Genomic DNA, 12,968 nt, shown 5'->3' on the forward strand with positions numbered 1-12,968 from the left:
TTCACAGTATTCCCTATAATTCTTTTTACTTCTGTAAGGTAGATAGTAATGTCCCCTATTTCACTCCTAATTTTAGGAATTCTGGTCTTCTCTCCTCTTCTTGGTCAGTCTAACTAAACATTTATCATTGTGGTTGTCATTTGGTTGATCTTTTCAAAGAACCAAATTTTGTTATTGTTGAGATGAATGAAAATGATGACATAATATACCGTAACTTATGGGATATGCTAAAGCAGTACTTACCAGAAAACAGCTGTAAGAGTCTGCATTTAAAAAGATGAAGGAACCAATATTTGGTTTCATTTCTTTCTTTCTACCTCAGGGTATTTGTATATTCTCTTTCTCCTCCTCCTTTTCTCAAGATTATACAGTTTTACTCTTTGGTGAGAGAATTTAGAAACTACAGTTGTCCGGGGAGGGAGAGCATTAGGAAAAATAGCTAATGCATGTGAGGCCTAATACCTAGGTGATGGGTTGACAGGTGCAACAAACCACCATGGCACATGTTTACCTATATAATAAACTTGTACATCCTGTACATGTACCCTGAAACTTAAAATTAAAATTTTTTTTAAAAAAAGGAAACTACAGTTGTTCTTGTCTTTCCAGATTTTAGAAGGGAGAAGCAAAATTTCTGTCAATGACTTCATCATAAAAGCTTCAGCTTTGGCATGTTTAAAAGTTCCCGAAGCAAATTCTTCTTGGATGGACACAGTTATAAGACAGTAAGTATAACTGGGGACGATATATATCCATCACTAGTTTTCTTATATTATTTAGTGTGTGAATAGGAGTTGAGGGGATAAGGATAAATGGAATACAGAGAGGCAGATCGCTTACATAGGTCAAACAACTTGAAAACAACACAAAAATATTTATGAGATACTGCTTTTTACTTTTTTTCCTTTCTGGCTCTAATTTTCAACCTTGTTTTTGTTGTTGTTGTTTTTTATTTATTTTTTAAAGAGACAGGGTCTTGCTCTGTTGTCCAGGCTGGTCTTGAACTCTTGGGGTCAAGCAGTTCTACAGCCTTAGCCTCCCAAAGTTCTGGGATTTCAGGTGTGAGCCACTGTGCCCAGCCTGAGATACTGCTGGATTTAGCTTGTAAAGGCTATAGATTCTTTGTATGAGTTCAGCAAAGGGAGATTAGTGAACAAATACGTGTAATTAAGTTGATAATGACTGTCACAAAGTAGGGTTAAATAGATGATTTTCATTCACCCATGAGTTCTCCTGAGCTTCAGGGGCAAAATTAAAACGAGTACTTGTTAATATTATGATGGTATAGAGTAGTATGGTACTCATTGTGTCTCTTTTATCTCATTTAATTCTCATGACCACCTTATGATTTAAGTGCTTTCACTTCCATCTCTAGATGAAGAAACTGAGGCTCAGTGAGTTAAGTAACTTGCCCGAGTTAGTAAGTTAGTGTTAAGACTGTGATTAGAACTAAGATTCTGACTCCTAAGCCTATTCATTTTCTAATGTGTAGACGCTTTTATGTTATTCTTATTCTGAAAGGAAACAAACAAACTTTTTTCCTTTTACTCTACTGTCACATAGTTACAGCACCAATTCTGTGACCAGATGAGTAGAGGCAGGGGTGGGGAGGGTTTCCCCACACACCAGCCAAGCAATGAATTCTGCAGTGAATTCCTCTAATTCAATTACATTCAATTTTGGTGCTGTCTACCTGTAGATAGTGTCAGATACCAAAGATTGAGGGCTCAGTCCTACAAGACTGCCCTCACTTCGGATGCCAGTCAAAAGTGTAGGCCACTCATACTTGTAACTGACTGGCTACAAACTGGTTCCTGTGACCTCTGTCTTGGGTTTGATTAACTTGCTAGGACAATTCACAGAATTTGGGGAAACACTTATGTTTATTATAAAGGATATTGCAAAGGATACGGGTGAACACCAGATGAAGAGATGGCTAGGGCGAGGTATGAGGTGGGGTGGTGCAGAGCTTCCGTATCCTCTCTGGGCATACCACCCTTCCAATACTTCCACAGTTCAGCAACTGGAAGCTCATTAAATCTTGTTGAAGAGTCTTGATAGAGGGGGCTGGGGAGAAAAAGGAAAGGGGAAAAAAAAGTCTTTGTAGAGCTTGATCTCCAGAATCTCCAACCTATATCTCCCTCACCTTTCCCTTAGGTCAGTAGGTAGAGCTAAAAGTTCCAACTCTCTAATCCTCTAGTCATTTTGACCCTTCTAGTGACTGGCCCCATCCCGAGGTTACGCAGGGATCCTGCCCTAAATATCCATCATGGAGCTTATTATATAAGGGGCTCATTATAAATAACAAAAGATACTCCTATCACTCAGGAAATTCCGGTTTTAGGGTCTCTATGACAGGAACTGGCAACATGGGAACAAAGACCCAAGTATATATTATACCACACTTACTAATATTTGTTCATATTTTAGGGCCGGGCTCACACCTGTAGTCTCAGCACTTTGAGAGGCCGAGGCGGGTGGATCACTTGAGGTCAGGAGTTCAAGACCAGCCTGGCCAACATGATGAAACCCTGTCTCTAGTAAAAATACAAAAATTAGCTGGGTCCCGTGGTGGTGCGTGCCTGTAATCTTAGCTACTTGGGAAACTGAGGCAGGAGAATTGCTTGAACCCAGGAAGCAGAGGTTGCAGTGAGCTGAGATTGTGCCATTGCAGTCCAGTCTGGGTGATGAGAGCAAAAGTCTACCTCAAAAAAAAATTTTTTTAATATTAAATTTAGGTTGGAATACTGTTCCCTTAATAAGAGGTCAGTTCCCAGGAGGCAAACACAACGGTTTTTTGTTTTTTTTTTTTGGGAGACAGAGTCTCTCTCTGTCACCTAGGCTAGAGTGCAGTGGCACGATCTTGGCTCACTGCAACCTCCGCCTCCTGGGTTCAAGCAATTCTCCTACCTCAGCCTCCCGAGTAGCTGGGATTACAGATATGAGTCACCACTCCCAGGTAATTTTTTTGTATTTTTAGTAGAGATGGGGTTTCACCATATTGGCCAGGCTGTTCTTGAACTCCTGACCTTGTGATCTGCCACCTTGGCCTCCCAAAGTGCTGGGATCACAGGCGTGAGCTACCACGCCTGGCCCTTAAACACAACTTTTCAACTATTGTTTATTCCGGTATTTATTTACCTGCAGATATCCAAATATTTTTCTGTTGCCTTTTATGAGTTTTTCATTTATTTTATTGACTGACTTCCTGTTAAAGAACATTAATATTTAGCTTTAGCCCCAGTCTTGGGACTAGAGAGAAAAAAAGGTAGCTTTGTTATGCCCTTCCTACATACACACACATAACATCATCCTCCCAAATTGATTATAGCACAAATAATCCATATTTGGGGCCGGGCAAGGTGGCTCCCACCTGTAATTCCAGCACTTTGGGAGGCCAAGGCAGGTGGATCACCTGAGGTCAGGAGTTTGAAATTAGCCTGGCCAACATGGCGAAACCCTGTCTCTGCTAAAAATACAAAAAAGAAAAAATTAGCCAGGTGTGGTAGTGCACGTCTGTAGTCCCAGCTAATCGCGAGGATGAGGCAGGAGAATTGCTCGAACCTGGGAGGTGGAGGTTGCAGTGAGCCAGGATCGCGCCACTGCACTCCAGCCTGTGTGAGAGTGAGACTGCATTTCAAAAAATAATAACAAATAAATATAAATCTATATTTGGTTAACTTTTTTTTTTTTTTTTTTTTTTTTTTTTTTTTGAGACGGAGTCTTGCTCTGTCCCCCAGGCTGGAGTGCAGTGGCGCGATCTCAGCTCACTGCAAGCTCCGCCTCCTGGGTTCATGCCGAGTAGCTGGGATTACAGGTGCCCGCCAAACACCCGGCTAATTTTTTTTTGTATTTTTAGTAGAGACCAGGTTTCACCGTGTTAGCCAGGATGGTCTCCATCTCCTGACCTTGTGATCTGCCCGCCTCAGCCTCCCAAAGTGCTAGGATTACAGGCTTGAGCCACTGCGCCCGGCCTGGTTAATTTTTTTAGAGTATGTGTGTGTCCAGTGTTAATGTTTGTATGCCTATGAAAATAATTGTGTATGACTAAGACATGTATTATACCATGAATGCTAACCTAATTGATTTTAATAATTGCTTAGGGAAGGCTAGTTTTCTATGTACATGTGAATTCTTTCTGAAACTCCACAAGCTAGGAGGGGAGTTTCAGAAACCATTAAACCATTTCTTAATCTGATCAAACCTATTGGGTAAACTCTTGGTTCTAACTTTTCCTTGGTCATTCTTCTCTTGGAGAACATCTGGGCATATAATATTCTTCATAAACTGTATAGTTTTCTAGGGCTTCCATTATTAATGACCACAAAATTGATGGATTAAAACAAATTTATTCTCTCACAGTTCTGGAAACAAGTCTGAAATCAGGGTTTCAGCAGGGGCAATGCATTCCCTCCAAAGACTATAGAGAAGAATCCTTCCTTGCCTTTTCCAGTTCTAGTGGCTCTAGGCATTTAGTGGTTTGTGATTGCATAACTCCAGTCTCTTCTTCCATCTTTACATGGCCTTCTCCTCTGTGTCTGTATTTTCTCTTCTCTTAAGAGGACAGTTGGCATTGGATTTAGGGTCACTCAGATAATACAGGATGATCTTATCTCAGGATCCTAATTATACCTCCAGAGACCTTTTTCCAAATAAGGTCACATTGATAGATTCCAGGGATTAGGACAAAGACTTATCTTTTGGAGGGCCACCATTCAGCCCACTAAACAGATTTTAAATTAGTCTTCCTGTTTTCAGCATTATTCATATTACTGACTCACGGAGAGTTTTCTGGAGCCTGGCAGAAATAGCTTGCTTAAGGCATTGACAGTCTTCTGTAATTCATTGAAAGCCTATTTTTAACTATTGTACCTCTCTAAACCCCTCTTCCTGTGCCATTCTGAGTTAGCCACTGTTACTGAACATACCTTTCAGTTATCTCCTTTCCGGATGCTGTTTGGGCTTTCCTGTTCCTTGCTTTTAGATGCATTCATTTTCCATGCTATGGCCACTATGATGATTGTCACAGCAGCAAACATTCAAGGAATTTATATTCCTTAAATATAAATACAGGATACTTAGAATCTAGATAGAGGCAAGAATTTTTTTTTTTTTTTTAATATTCCTTTAATTCCCCTCTCTGCCAGCATATAGACACTTTTTTTTTTTTTTTTTTTGAGGTAGAGTCTTACTCTGTTGCCAGGCTGGAGTACAGTGGTGCTATCTCGGCTCACTGCAACCTCCGCCTTCCAGGTTCAAGCGATTCTCCTGCCTCAGCCTCCTGAGTAGCTGGAACTATAGGCACACGCCACCACACCCAGCTAATTCTTGTATTTTTAGTAGAGATGGGATTTCACCGTGTTGGCCGGGATGGTCTCAATCTCTTGACCTCGTGATCTGCCTGCCTCAGCCTCCCAAAGTGCTGGGATTATGGCATGAGCCATTGTGCCTGGCCGCATGTTGACACTTTTTAACACTTTAATTTGCCATCTTACATATCATAAAATGTACCTGCTCTAAGTGTACAATTTCTTGATTTTTATTGAAGGTACAGAATTATGCAGTCTTTACCACAATCTTATTTTAGAAATTTCCATCACCCCCAGAAGATCACTCATGCTCATTTATAGTAAATTCTTATTTTCACCTTCAGCCCCTGGGCAATCTGTTCTAGTGCTTGAATCTATAGATTTGTATTTTCTAGACCTTTTATAGAAATGGAATCATAGGCCAGGTGTGGTGGCTCACGCCTGTAATCCCAGCACTTTGAGAGACCGAGGTGGGCGGATCATGAGGTCAGGAGATCAAGACCAGCCTGGCTAACACAGTGAAACCCCGTCTCTACTAAAAATACAAAAGTTAGTCAGGCGTGGTGGCAGGCGCCTGTAGCTACTGGGGAGACTGAGGCAGGAAAATGGCGTGAACCCAGGAGGTGGAGCTTACAGTGAGCCGAGATCCCGCCACTGCATGCCAGCCTGGGTGACAGAGTGAGACTCCATCTCAAAAAAAAAAAAAAAAAAGAAATGGAATCATAAAATATGTGGTCTTTTGCATTTGCTTTCTTTCACTTAGCGAAATGTTTCTGAGACTCATCTATGTTGTAGCATGTATCTGTAGTTTATTCTTTTTTCTTGCTGAATAGTGTTTAATCATATTCAGTATACCTCTTTATCATTCATCAGTGGATTAACATTTGTTTTCCAGTTTTTTGCTATTATGAATGATGCTACTATGAATATTTACATACAATTATTTGTGTGGACATGTATTTTTATTTTTCTTCAGTAGATTCCTAGGAATGGAATATCTGAGTCACAGGGTAAAAGTATGTTTAATTTTTAGAGAAACTTCTACATTATTTTTCAAAGCAGTTACACCATTTTACCTTCCCACCAATAGTGGATAAGTGTTCCAATTTCTTTATGTCTTCATCAGTACTTGTTACTGCGTGGATGTGAAGTGAGAGCCATCTACTTGTGAGATCCTGCTTTATTGCACTTTGATTTATTGAGCTTTTTTATAAATTGAAGGCTTGTGGCAACCCTCTATCAAGCAAGTTGATGGCATCATGTTTCCAACAGCATGTGCTCACTTCCTGTCTCTGTGTCACATTTTGGCAGTTCCTAGAGTATTTCAAACTTTATTATTCTATCTGTTATGGTGACCTGTGATCAAGGATCTTTGATGTTACCATTGTAATTGTTTCGATGCCCCATGAACCATGCTCATATAAGATGGCAAACTTCATTGATAAATTTTGCATGTGTTCTGACTGGTTGATAGAATTATCAACCAGCTGTTCCTCTGTCTCCCTTTCCTTGGGCCTCCCTATTCCCTGAGACACAATAAAACTGAAATCAGGCCAATTAGTAACTCTACAATGGCCTCTTGAGTGTTTGAGTGAAAGGAAGACTTTCATGTCTCTTACTTTAAAAGCTAGAAATGATTAAGCTTAATGAGTAAGGCATGTCAAAAGCCAAGATAGGTTGAAAGCTAGGCCTCTTGTGCCAAACAGCCAACTTGTGAATACAAAGAAAAAGTTCTTAAAGGAAATGAAAAGTACTATCCTGGTGAACACATGAATGACAAGAAAGTGAAACAGCCTTGTTGCTGATATGGAGAAAGTTTTGAGTGGTCTAGATAAAAGATTAAACCACGTACAGCATTCCCTTAGGCCAAAGCATTCAGAGCAAGGCCCTAACTCTCTTCAATTCTTTGAAGGCCGATAGAGGTGAGGAAGCTGCATAACAGAAGTTTGAGGCTAGCAGAGGTTGGTTCATGAGGTTGAAGGAAAAGAGGCCATAATAACATAAAAGTACAGGGTGAAGTACAAATTATTCAGAAGATATAGCTAAGATAATTGATGAAACAGCTTTATATTGGAAGAAGATGCCATCCAGGACTTTCATAGCTAGAGAGGAAAAGTCCATACCTTGCTCTAGAGCTTCAAAGGACAGGCTGATTCTGTTAGCAGGTAATACAGCTGGTGACTTCAAGTTGAGGCCAGTGCTCATTTACCATTCTGAAAATCCTAGGGCCCTTAAGAATTATTCTAAATCTACTCTGCCTATGCTATATGTGGAACAACAACTCCTGATGACAGTTTACAGCATGGTCTGCTGAATATTTTAAGCCCACTGTTGAGGCCTACTGCTCAGAAAAAAGGATGCCTTTCAAAATTTATGCTTGTAGGGAATGCACTTGCCCATCCAAGAGCTCTGATGGACATGTACAAGATTGAAGTTCTCTTTTCTTTTCTTTTCTTTTTTTTTTTTTTTTTTGAGATGCAGTCTCACTCTGTCATCCAGGCTGGACTGCAATGGCATGATCTCTGCTCACTGCAACCTCGGCCTCCCGGGTTCAAGCAGTTCTCCTGTGTCAGCCTCCTGAGTAGCTGGGATTACAGCTGCCTGCCACCAGGGCCAGCTAATTTTTCTATTTTTAGTAGAGACTGGATCTCACTATGTTGGCCAGGCTGGTCTCGAACTCCTGACCTCAGGTGATCTGCTTGCCTCAGCCTCCCAAAGTTGTGGGATTGTGTGAGCCACCACGCCCAGCCTAGATTGAGGTTATTTTCATGCCTGCTAACACAGCATCCATGCTGTAGCCCATGGATCAAGGAGTAATTTTGACTTTTGAGTCTTATTGTGTAAGAAATTTATTTGGCCGGGTGCGGTGGCTCACGCCTGTAATCCCAGCACTTTGGGAGGCCGAGACGGGCGGATCACGAGGTCAGGAGATTGAGACCATCCTGGCTAACACAGTGAAACCCCGTCTCTACTAAAAATACAAAAAAATTAGCCGGGTGTAGAGGCGGGCACCTGTAGTCCCAGCTACTTGGGAGGCTGAGGCAGGAGAATGGCATGAACCTGGGAGGCGAAGCTTGCAGTGAGCCGAGATTGCACCACCGCACTCCAGCCTGGGCGACTGAGCAAGACTCTGTCTCAGAAAAAAAAAAAAAAAAAAGAAAAGAAATTTATTTTAGGGCTATAGTTGGCATACATAGTGATTCCTCTGATGGATCTGAGCAAAGTAAATTGAAAACCTTCTGAAAGTGATTCATCATTAACAGCAGTTTGGAAGAAGCTGATTCCAGCCCTCGTGGGTAACTTTGAGATGTTCAAAGACTTTTTAGTAAAGGAATTAACTGCAGATGTTGGTAGAAATAGCAAGATAACTAGAATTAGAAGTGGAGCCTGAAGATGGGAATGAATTGCTGCAATCTCATGATAAAACTTGAATGGATGAGTAGCTGCTGCTTATGGAGAGGAAAAGAAAGTGGTTTCTTGAACTAGAATCTACTGGTAAACAAGCTGTGAACGTTGTTGAAATTACAACAGAGGATTCAGAGTACCCTATGAATTTAGCTGAAAAAGCAACTGCAGGATTTGAGAGCACCGACTCTAGTTTTGAAAGAAATTCCATGGTTAAAATGCTGTCAAACAGCACTGCATGCTACAGAGAAATCTTCTGTGAAAAGAAGAGTCAATCAGTGGGACAAACTTCATTGTTATCTTAAGAGACTGCTACAGCCACTCAGTCTTCAGCAACCATAATCCTCATCAGTTGGCAGCCATCAACATCAAGGCAGGATCTTCTACCAGCAAAAAAATTACAATTTGCTAAAAGTTCAGGTGCTTTTTAGCATATTTTAGCAATAACGTAGTTTTAAATTAAGGTATATACATTGGTTTTTTTGTTAGTCATAATGCTATTGCACTCCTAGTAGACAACAGTGTAGTGTTAAGCATAACTTTCATATGTACTAGGAAATCAGAAAATTCATGTGACTCGCTTTATTGCAGTATTATTTTGGTGTTCTGGACCTCAACCTGCAATATCAAGATATTTCTATACTTAGATGAAGGGATTGAGATTGTCTGTTAATTCTAACCAAACACCATTCATTTACTTGTTCGTATACTCATTCAGCATTTTTTTAACATTACTCTTTACTGGATTCAGTGGTAAACAATATAGGGAACACTATCCTTACTGTCTCAAAGGGAGGATGACGGAACAAGCAATATTGTAATAATTTAATCAAGAAAGCAGTATTTGCTGTGTGATACCTTGGCTAGAGTCCTGTGGTAATTAATGAGTCATACACTGTATTTTTATTAGAGCAGGTCCCTGTGTTTTTTTGCAAGTGACAAAATCCTTCTCCAGCCAACTTAGGCAAATTGGGGGATTTGGTACCCATTGATCTTTTTGGAGCTTGTGCCTAGAGAGAGCTGGAGTTCTTTGGAGGCAGAGCTGTGCCTTTGTGTGAAGCCTTAACTTTTTCTCAGTTACAGAACAGTAGCAGGGGCCCTTACGCAGACCCCAAGGAGACCATGGATAAAATCCATCAGCTTGTGAACCTCAGTTGGGGCGGGGCCGGGGGGCAATCACCTTTTTTTTTTTTTTTTTTTAACCTCTACTAACATTTAGCATTTCTTCCTTTTATAAATGGAGAGAACAGATCAAATGTTAACAGTACTTGTGTCTGGTGAGCAGTAAAAATCAGTTATTTTCATATCTCATTGTAGTTGTATATATCTCAAAATGTTATTTTGTCCATGCCTGCTTCAAAGTGATTGCCATTATTACACCTGCAACAAGATCTTCTTCTTGAGTGAGTACAGAAGCACATTTGTCATAACTTTGTTTTTTGAACAGTTTGATAACTGAATTTCAGTATAGTTTCTCTCTTTTTTAAAGTAATTTGAGTATTTTCAGTGTTAAAAAGGTATTCTGAGATAAGATCCAGATGCATAGGGGCACCTGCTGTAGAAAAGATTGGAACTCCATACTTGATGACAATACAAGATCTGATTTTGTGTTAAAAAAAAAAAAAAAAAAAAAAAGATTGGGAACCCTTACTTTTACGTACTTCTGAGGTACCACCACCCATGTATCCTGAGCACTCCTTTTTCTTGCCACAATGCAGTTCTTTCCCTCCACTCTTACTTTCATCTGCTCAAACTACCTGTAGAGACTCAACTCCAGCCAATGTACTTCCACTCAAAATCCAAGGAGTTTTGATTGGTGGCATTCATGTGTGGGTCAAGGCAGATGGCAGGGGATGTTAGATGATATGTGTGAAACCAAGCTACTGCTGCTGACACATTTCTCTTTTATTTTTTCTTGGTGGGTGGTGGGGTCGGGGGCAGGGGCAGTATTGGGGGATGAAGTCTCGCTGTGTTGCCCAGGCTGGAGTGCAGTGGCACAGTCTCAGCTCACTGCAACCTCTGCCTCCCAGGTTCAAGTGGTTCTCCTGCCTCAGCCTCCTGAGTAGCTGGGACTACAGGTGTGCACCACCATGCCCAGGTACCTTTTGTATTTTTAGTAGAGACAGAGTTTCGCCATGCTGGCCAGGCTGGTCTCAAATTCTTGACTTCAAGTGATCCGCCCACCTCAGCCTCCCAAAGTGCTGGGATTACAGGCGTGAGCCACCGTTCCCAGCTCTCTCTTTCATTTTTAATAACTACAAGTCAAGGAGAGGGCATAGCAAAATTTAAAAATTAGGATAGACATCATCTTTGGCTGAACAATAACACACACATTGGTTCAAAAAATTTTTGAAGTAAACATAAGTATTCTTGCTTAACCTGGCACATAGGCTCTTAATAAACAGTTTTTGATTACATTTATTTTTCTTTTTAAACAGAAATCATGTTGTTGATGTCAGTGTTGCAGTCAGTACTCCTGCAGGACTCATCACACCTATTGTGTTTAATGCACATATAAAAGGACTGGAAACCATTGCCAATGATGTTGTTTCTTTAGCAGCCAAAGCAAGAGAGGGTAAACTACAGCCACACGAATTCCAGGTAAGGTGTTGATTATTGCTTTCTAATTATGTTATTTTTAAGGTTTGCATAATGCATGTATTGCATTTTTCACCTTTTGATCCTGCTATATAATTCTTTTGTTTTTTTTGAAACAGAGTCTCACTTTTGTCACCCAGGCTGGAGTGCAATGGCACAATATTGGCTCACTGCAACCTCTGCCTCCCAGGTTCATGCAATTCTCCTGCCTCTGCCTCCTGAGTAGCTGGTATTATAGGCCACCGCGCCTGGCTAATTTTTTTATTTTTATTTTTTTTGTATTTTTAGTAGAGATGGGGTTTCACTATGTTGGCCAGGCTGGTCTCAAACGCCTGACCTCAAATGATCCGCCTGCCTCACCCTCTCAAAGTGCTGGGATTACACGTGTGAGCTACTGTGTCTGGCTTGCACATAATCTTTTTTTTTTTTTTTTTGAGACGGAGTCTCACTCTGTCACCAGGCTGGAGTGCAGTGGCACAATCTCAGCTCACTGCAACCTCCACCTCCCAGGTTCAAGTGATTCTCCTGCCTCAGCCTCCCGAGTAGCTGGGACTACAGGCCCACCACCACGCCCGGCTAATTTTTTGTATTTTTAGTAGAGACGGGGTTTCACCATGTTGGCCAGGATGGTCTCAATCTCTTGACCTCGTGACACCCACCTCGGCCTCCCAAAGTGCTGGGATTACAGGCATGAGCCACCGCACCTAGCCTTGCCATGTAATTCTTATTGACACACGGCTCTGAAAATAAAGAAAAATTGAATCACATATCCAAAAGAAGATACTATCTGAAAATAAGACATTTTCCAGCTGACATTTTTGTTCATATTGTAATGGTTGTATATCTTCAGTAATATGTATTCCATTCAGGCCTTTCTTAAGACCTTGCACCTTTTTAGCTTAAGGTCTTTTCACAGAACATTTGTCGAGTTTTCTGATTTATGTTGACAAACAATATTATTTATTTTTAATATTATTTCCTCTAGGGTGGCACTTTTACGATCTCCAATTTAGGAATGTTTGGAATTAAGAATTTCTCTGCTATTATTAACCCACCTCAAGCATGTATTTTGGCAATTGGTGCTTCAGAGGATAAACTGGTTCCAGCAGATAATGAAAAAGGGTAAGTGCCAAAATAGAGGGGAAGTCATAAGCTAATTTTTATTACAGTATACACTTGTCCTGTGGTATCCTCAGGGGATTGGCTCCAGGAACCCCTTTGAATATTGTAATCCACAATGCTCAAGTCCCTGATATAATATGATATAGTATTTGCATATAACCTACACACATTCTTCTGTGTACTTTAATCTCGACTTATAATAATACAGTACCTAAACCGCGCTTCATTCACATGGATCCAGTGTAGTACCCAGTGTGCAGCGAATTCCAAGTTATACTTATGGACATTTGTGGAATTGTTTACTTTCTGGATATTTTGATCCATGATTGGTTGAATATATGGATTCAGAACCCATGGATATATGGAGGGTCAACCATACCTGTTTTTGAGTATCAGTGTTTTCGTTTGTTTGTTTGAGATGGAGTCTCACTCACTCTGTCACCCAGGCGGAAGTGCAATGGTGCCATCTCGGCTCACTGCAATCTCCGCCTCCCGGGTTCAAACAGTTCTCCTGCCTCAGCCCCCGTGTAGCTG

The 12,968-nt window shown here is 40.8% G+C and overlaps 1 protein-coding gene across 2 annotated transcripts in view; it reads left to right on the plus strand.

Annotated features, from left to right (window-relative positions):
* DLAT (dihydrolipoamide S-acetyltransferase) overlaps nt 1-12,968 on the plus strand; it is a 39,646-nt gene that overhangs the window by 24,120 nt on the left and 2,558 nt on the right. For both annotated transcript variants that reach the window (XM_008020858.3, XM_038005220.2), the window contains exons 11-13: nt 610-725; nt 11,153-11,315; nt 12,298-12,434. In XM_008020858.3, the coding sequence (XP_008019049.1) occupies nt 610-725; nt 11,153-11,315; nt 12,298-12,434 (416 nt within the window). The remainder of the gene's footprint in view (nt 1-609; nt 726-11,152; nt 11,316-12,297; nt 12,435-12,968) is intronic.

This window comes from Chlorocebus sabaeus, chromosome 1 (assembly GCF_047675955.1).
Source record: "Chlorocebus sabaeus isolate Y175 chromosome 1, mChlSab1.0.hap1, whole genome shotgun sequence".
Classification (NCBI taxonomy): domain Eukaryota; kingdom Metazoa; phylum Chordata; class Mammalia; order Primates; family Cercopithecidae; genus Chlorocebus; species Chlorocebus sabaeus.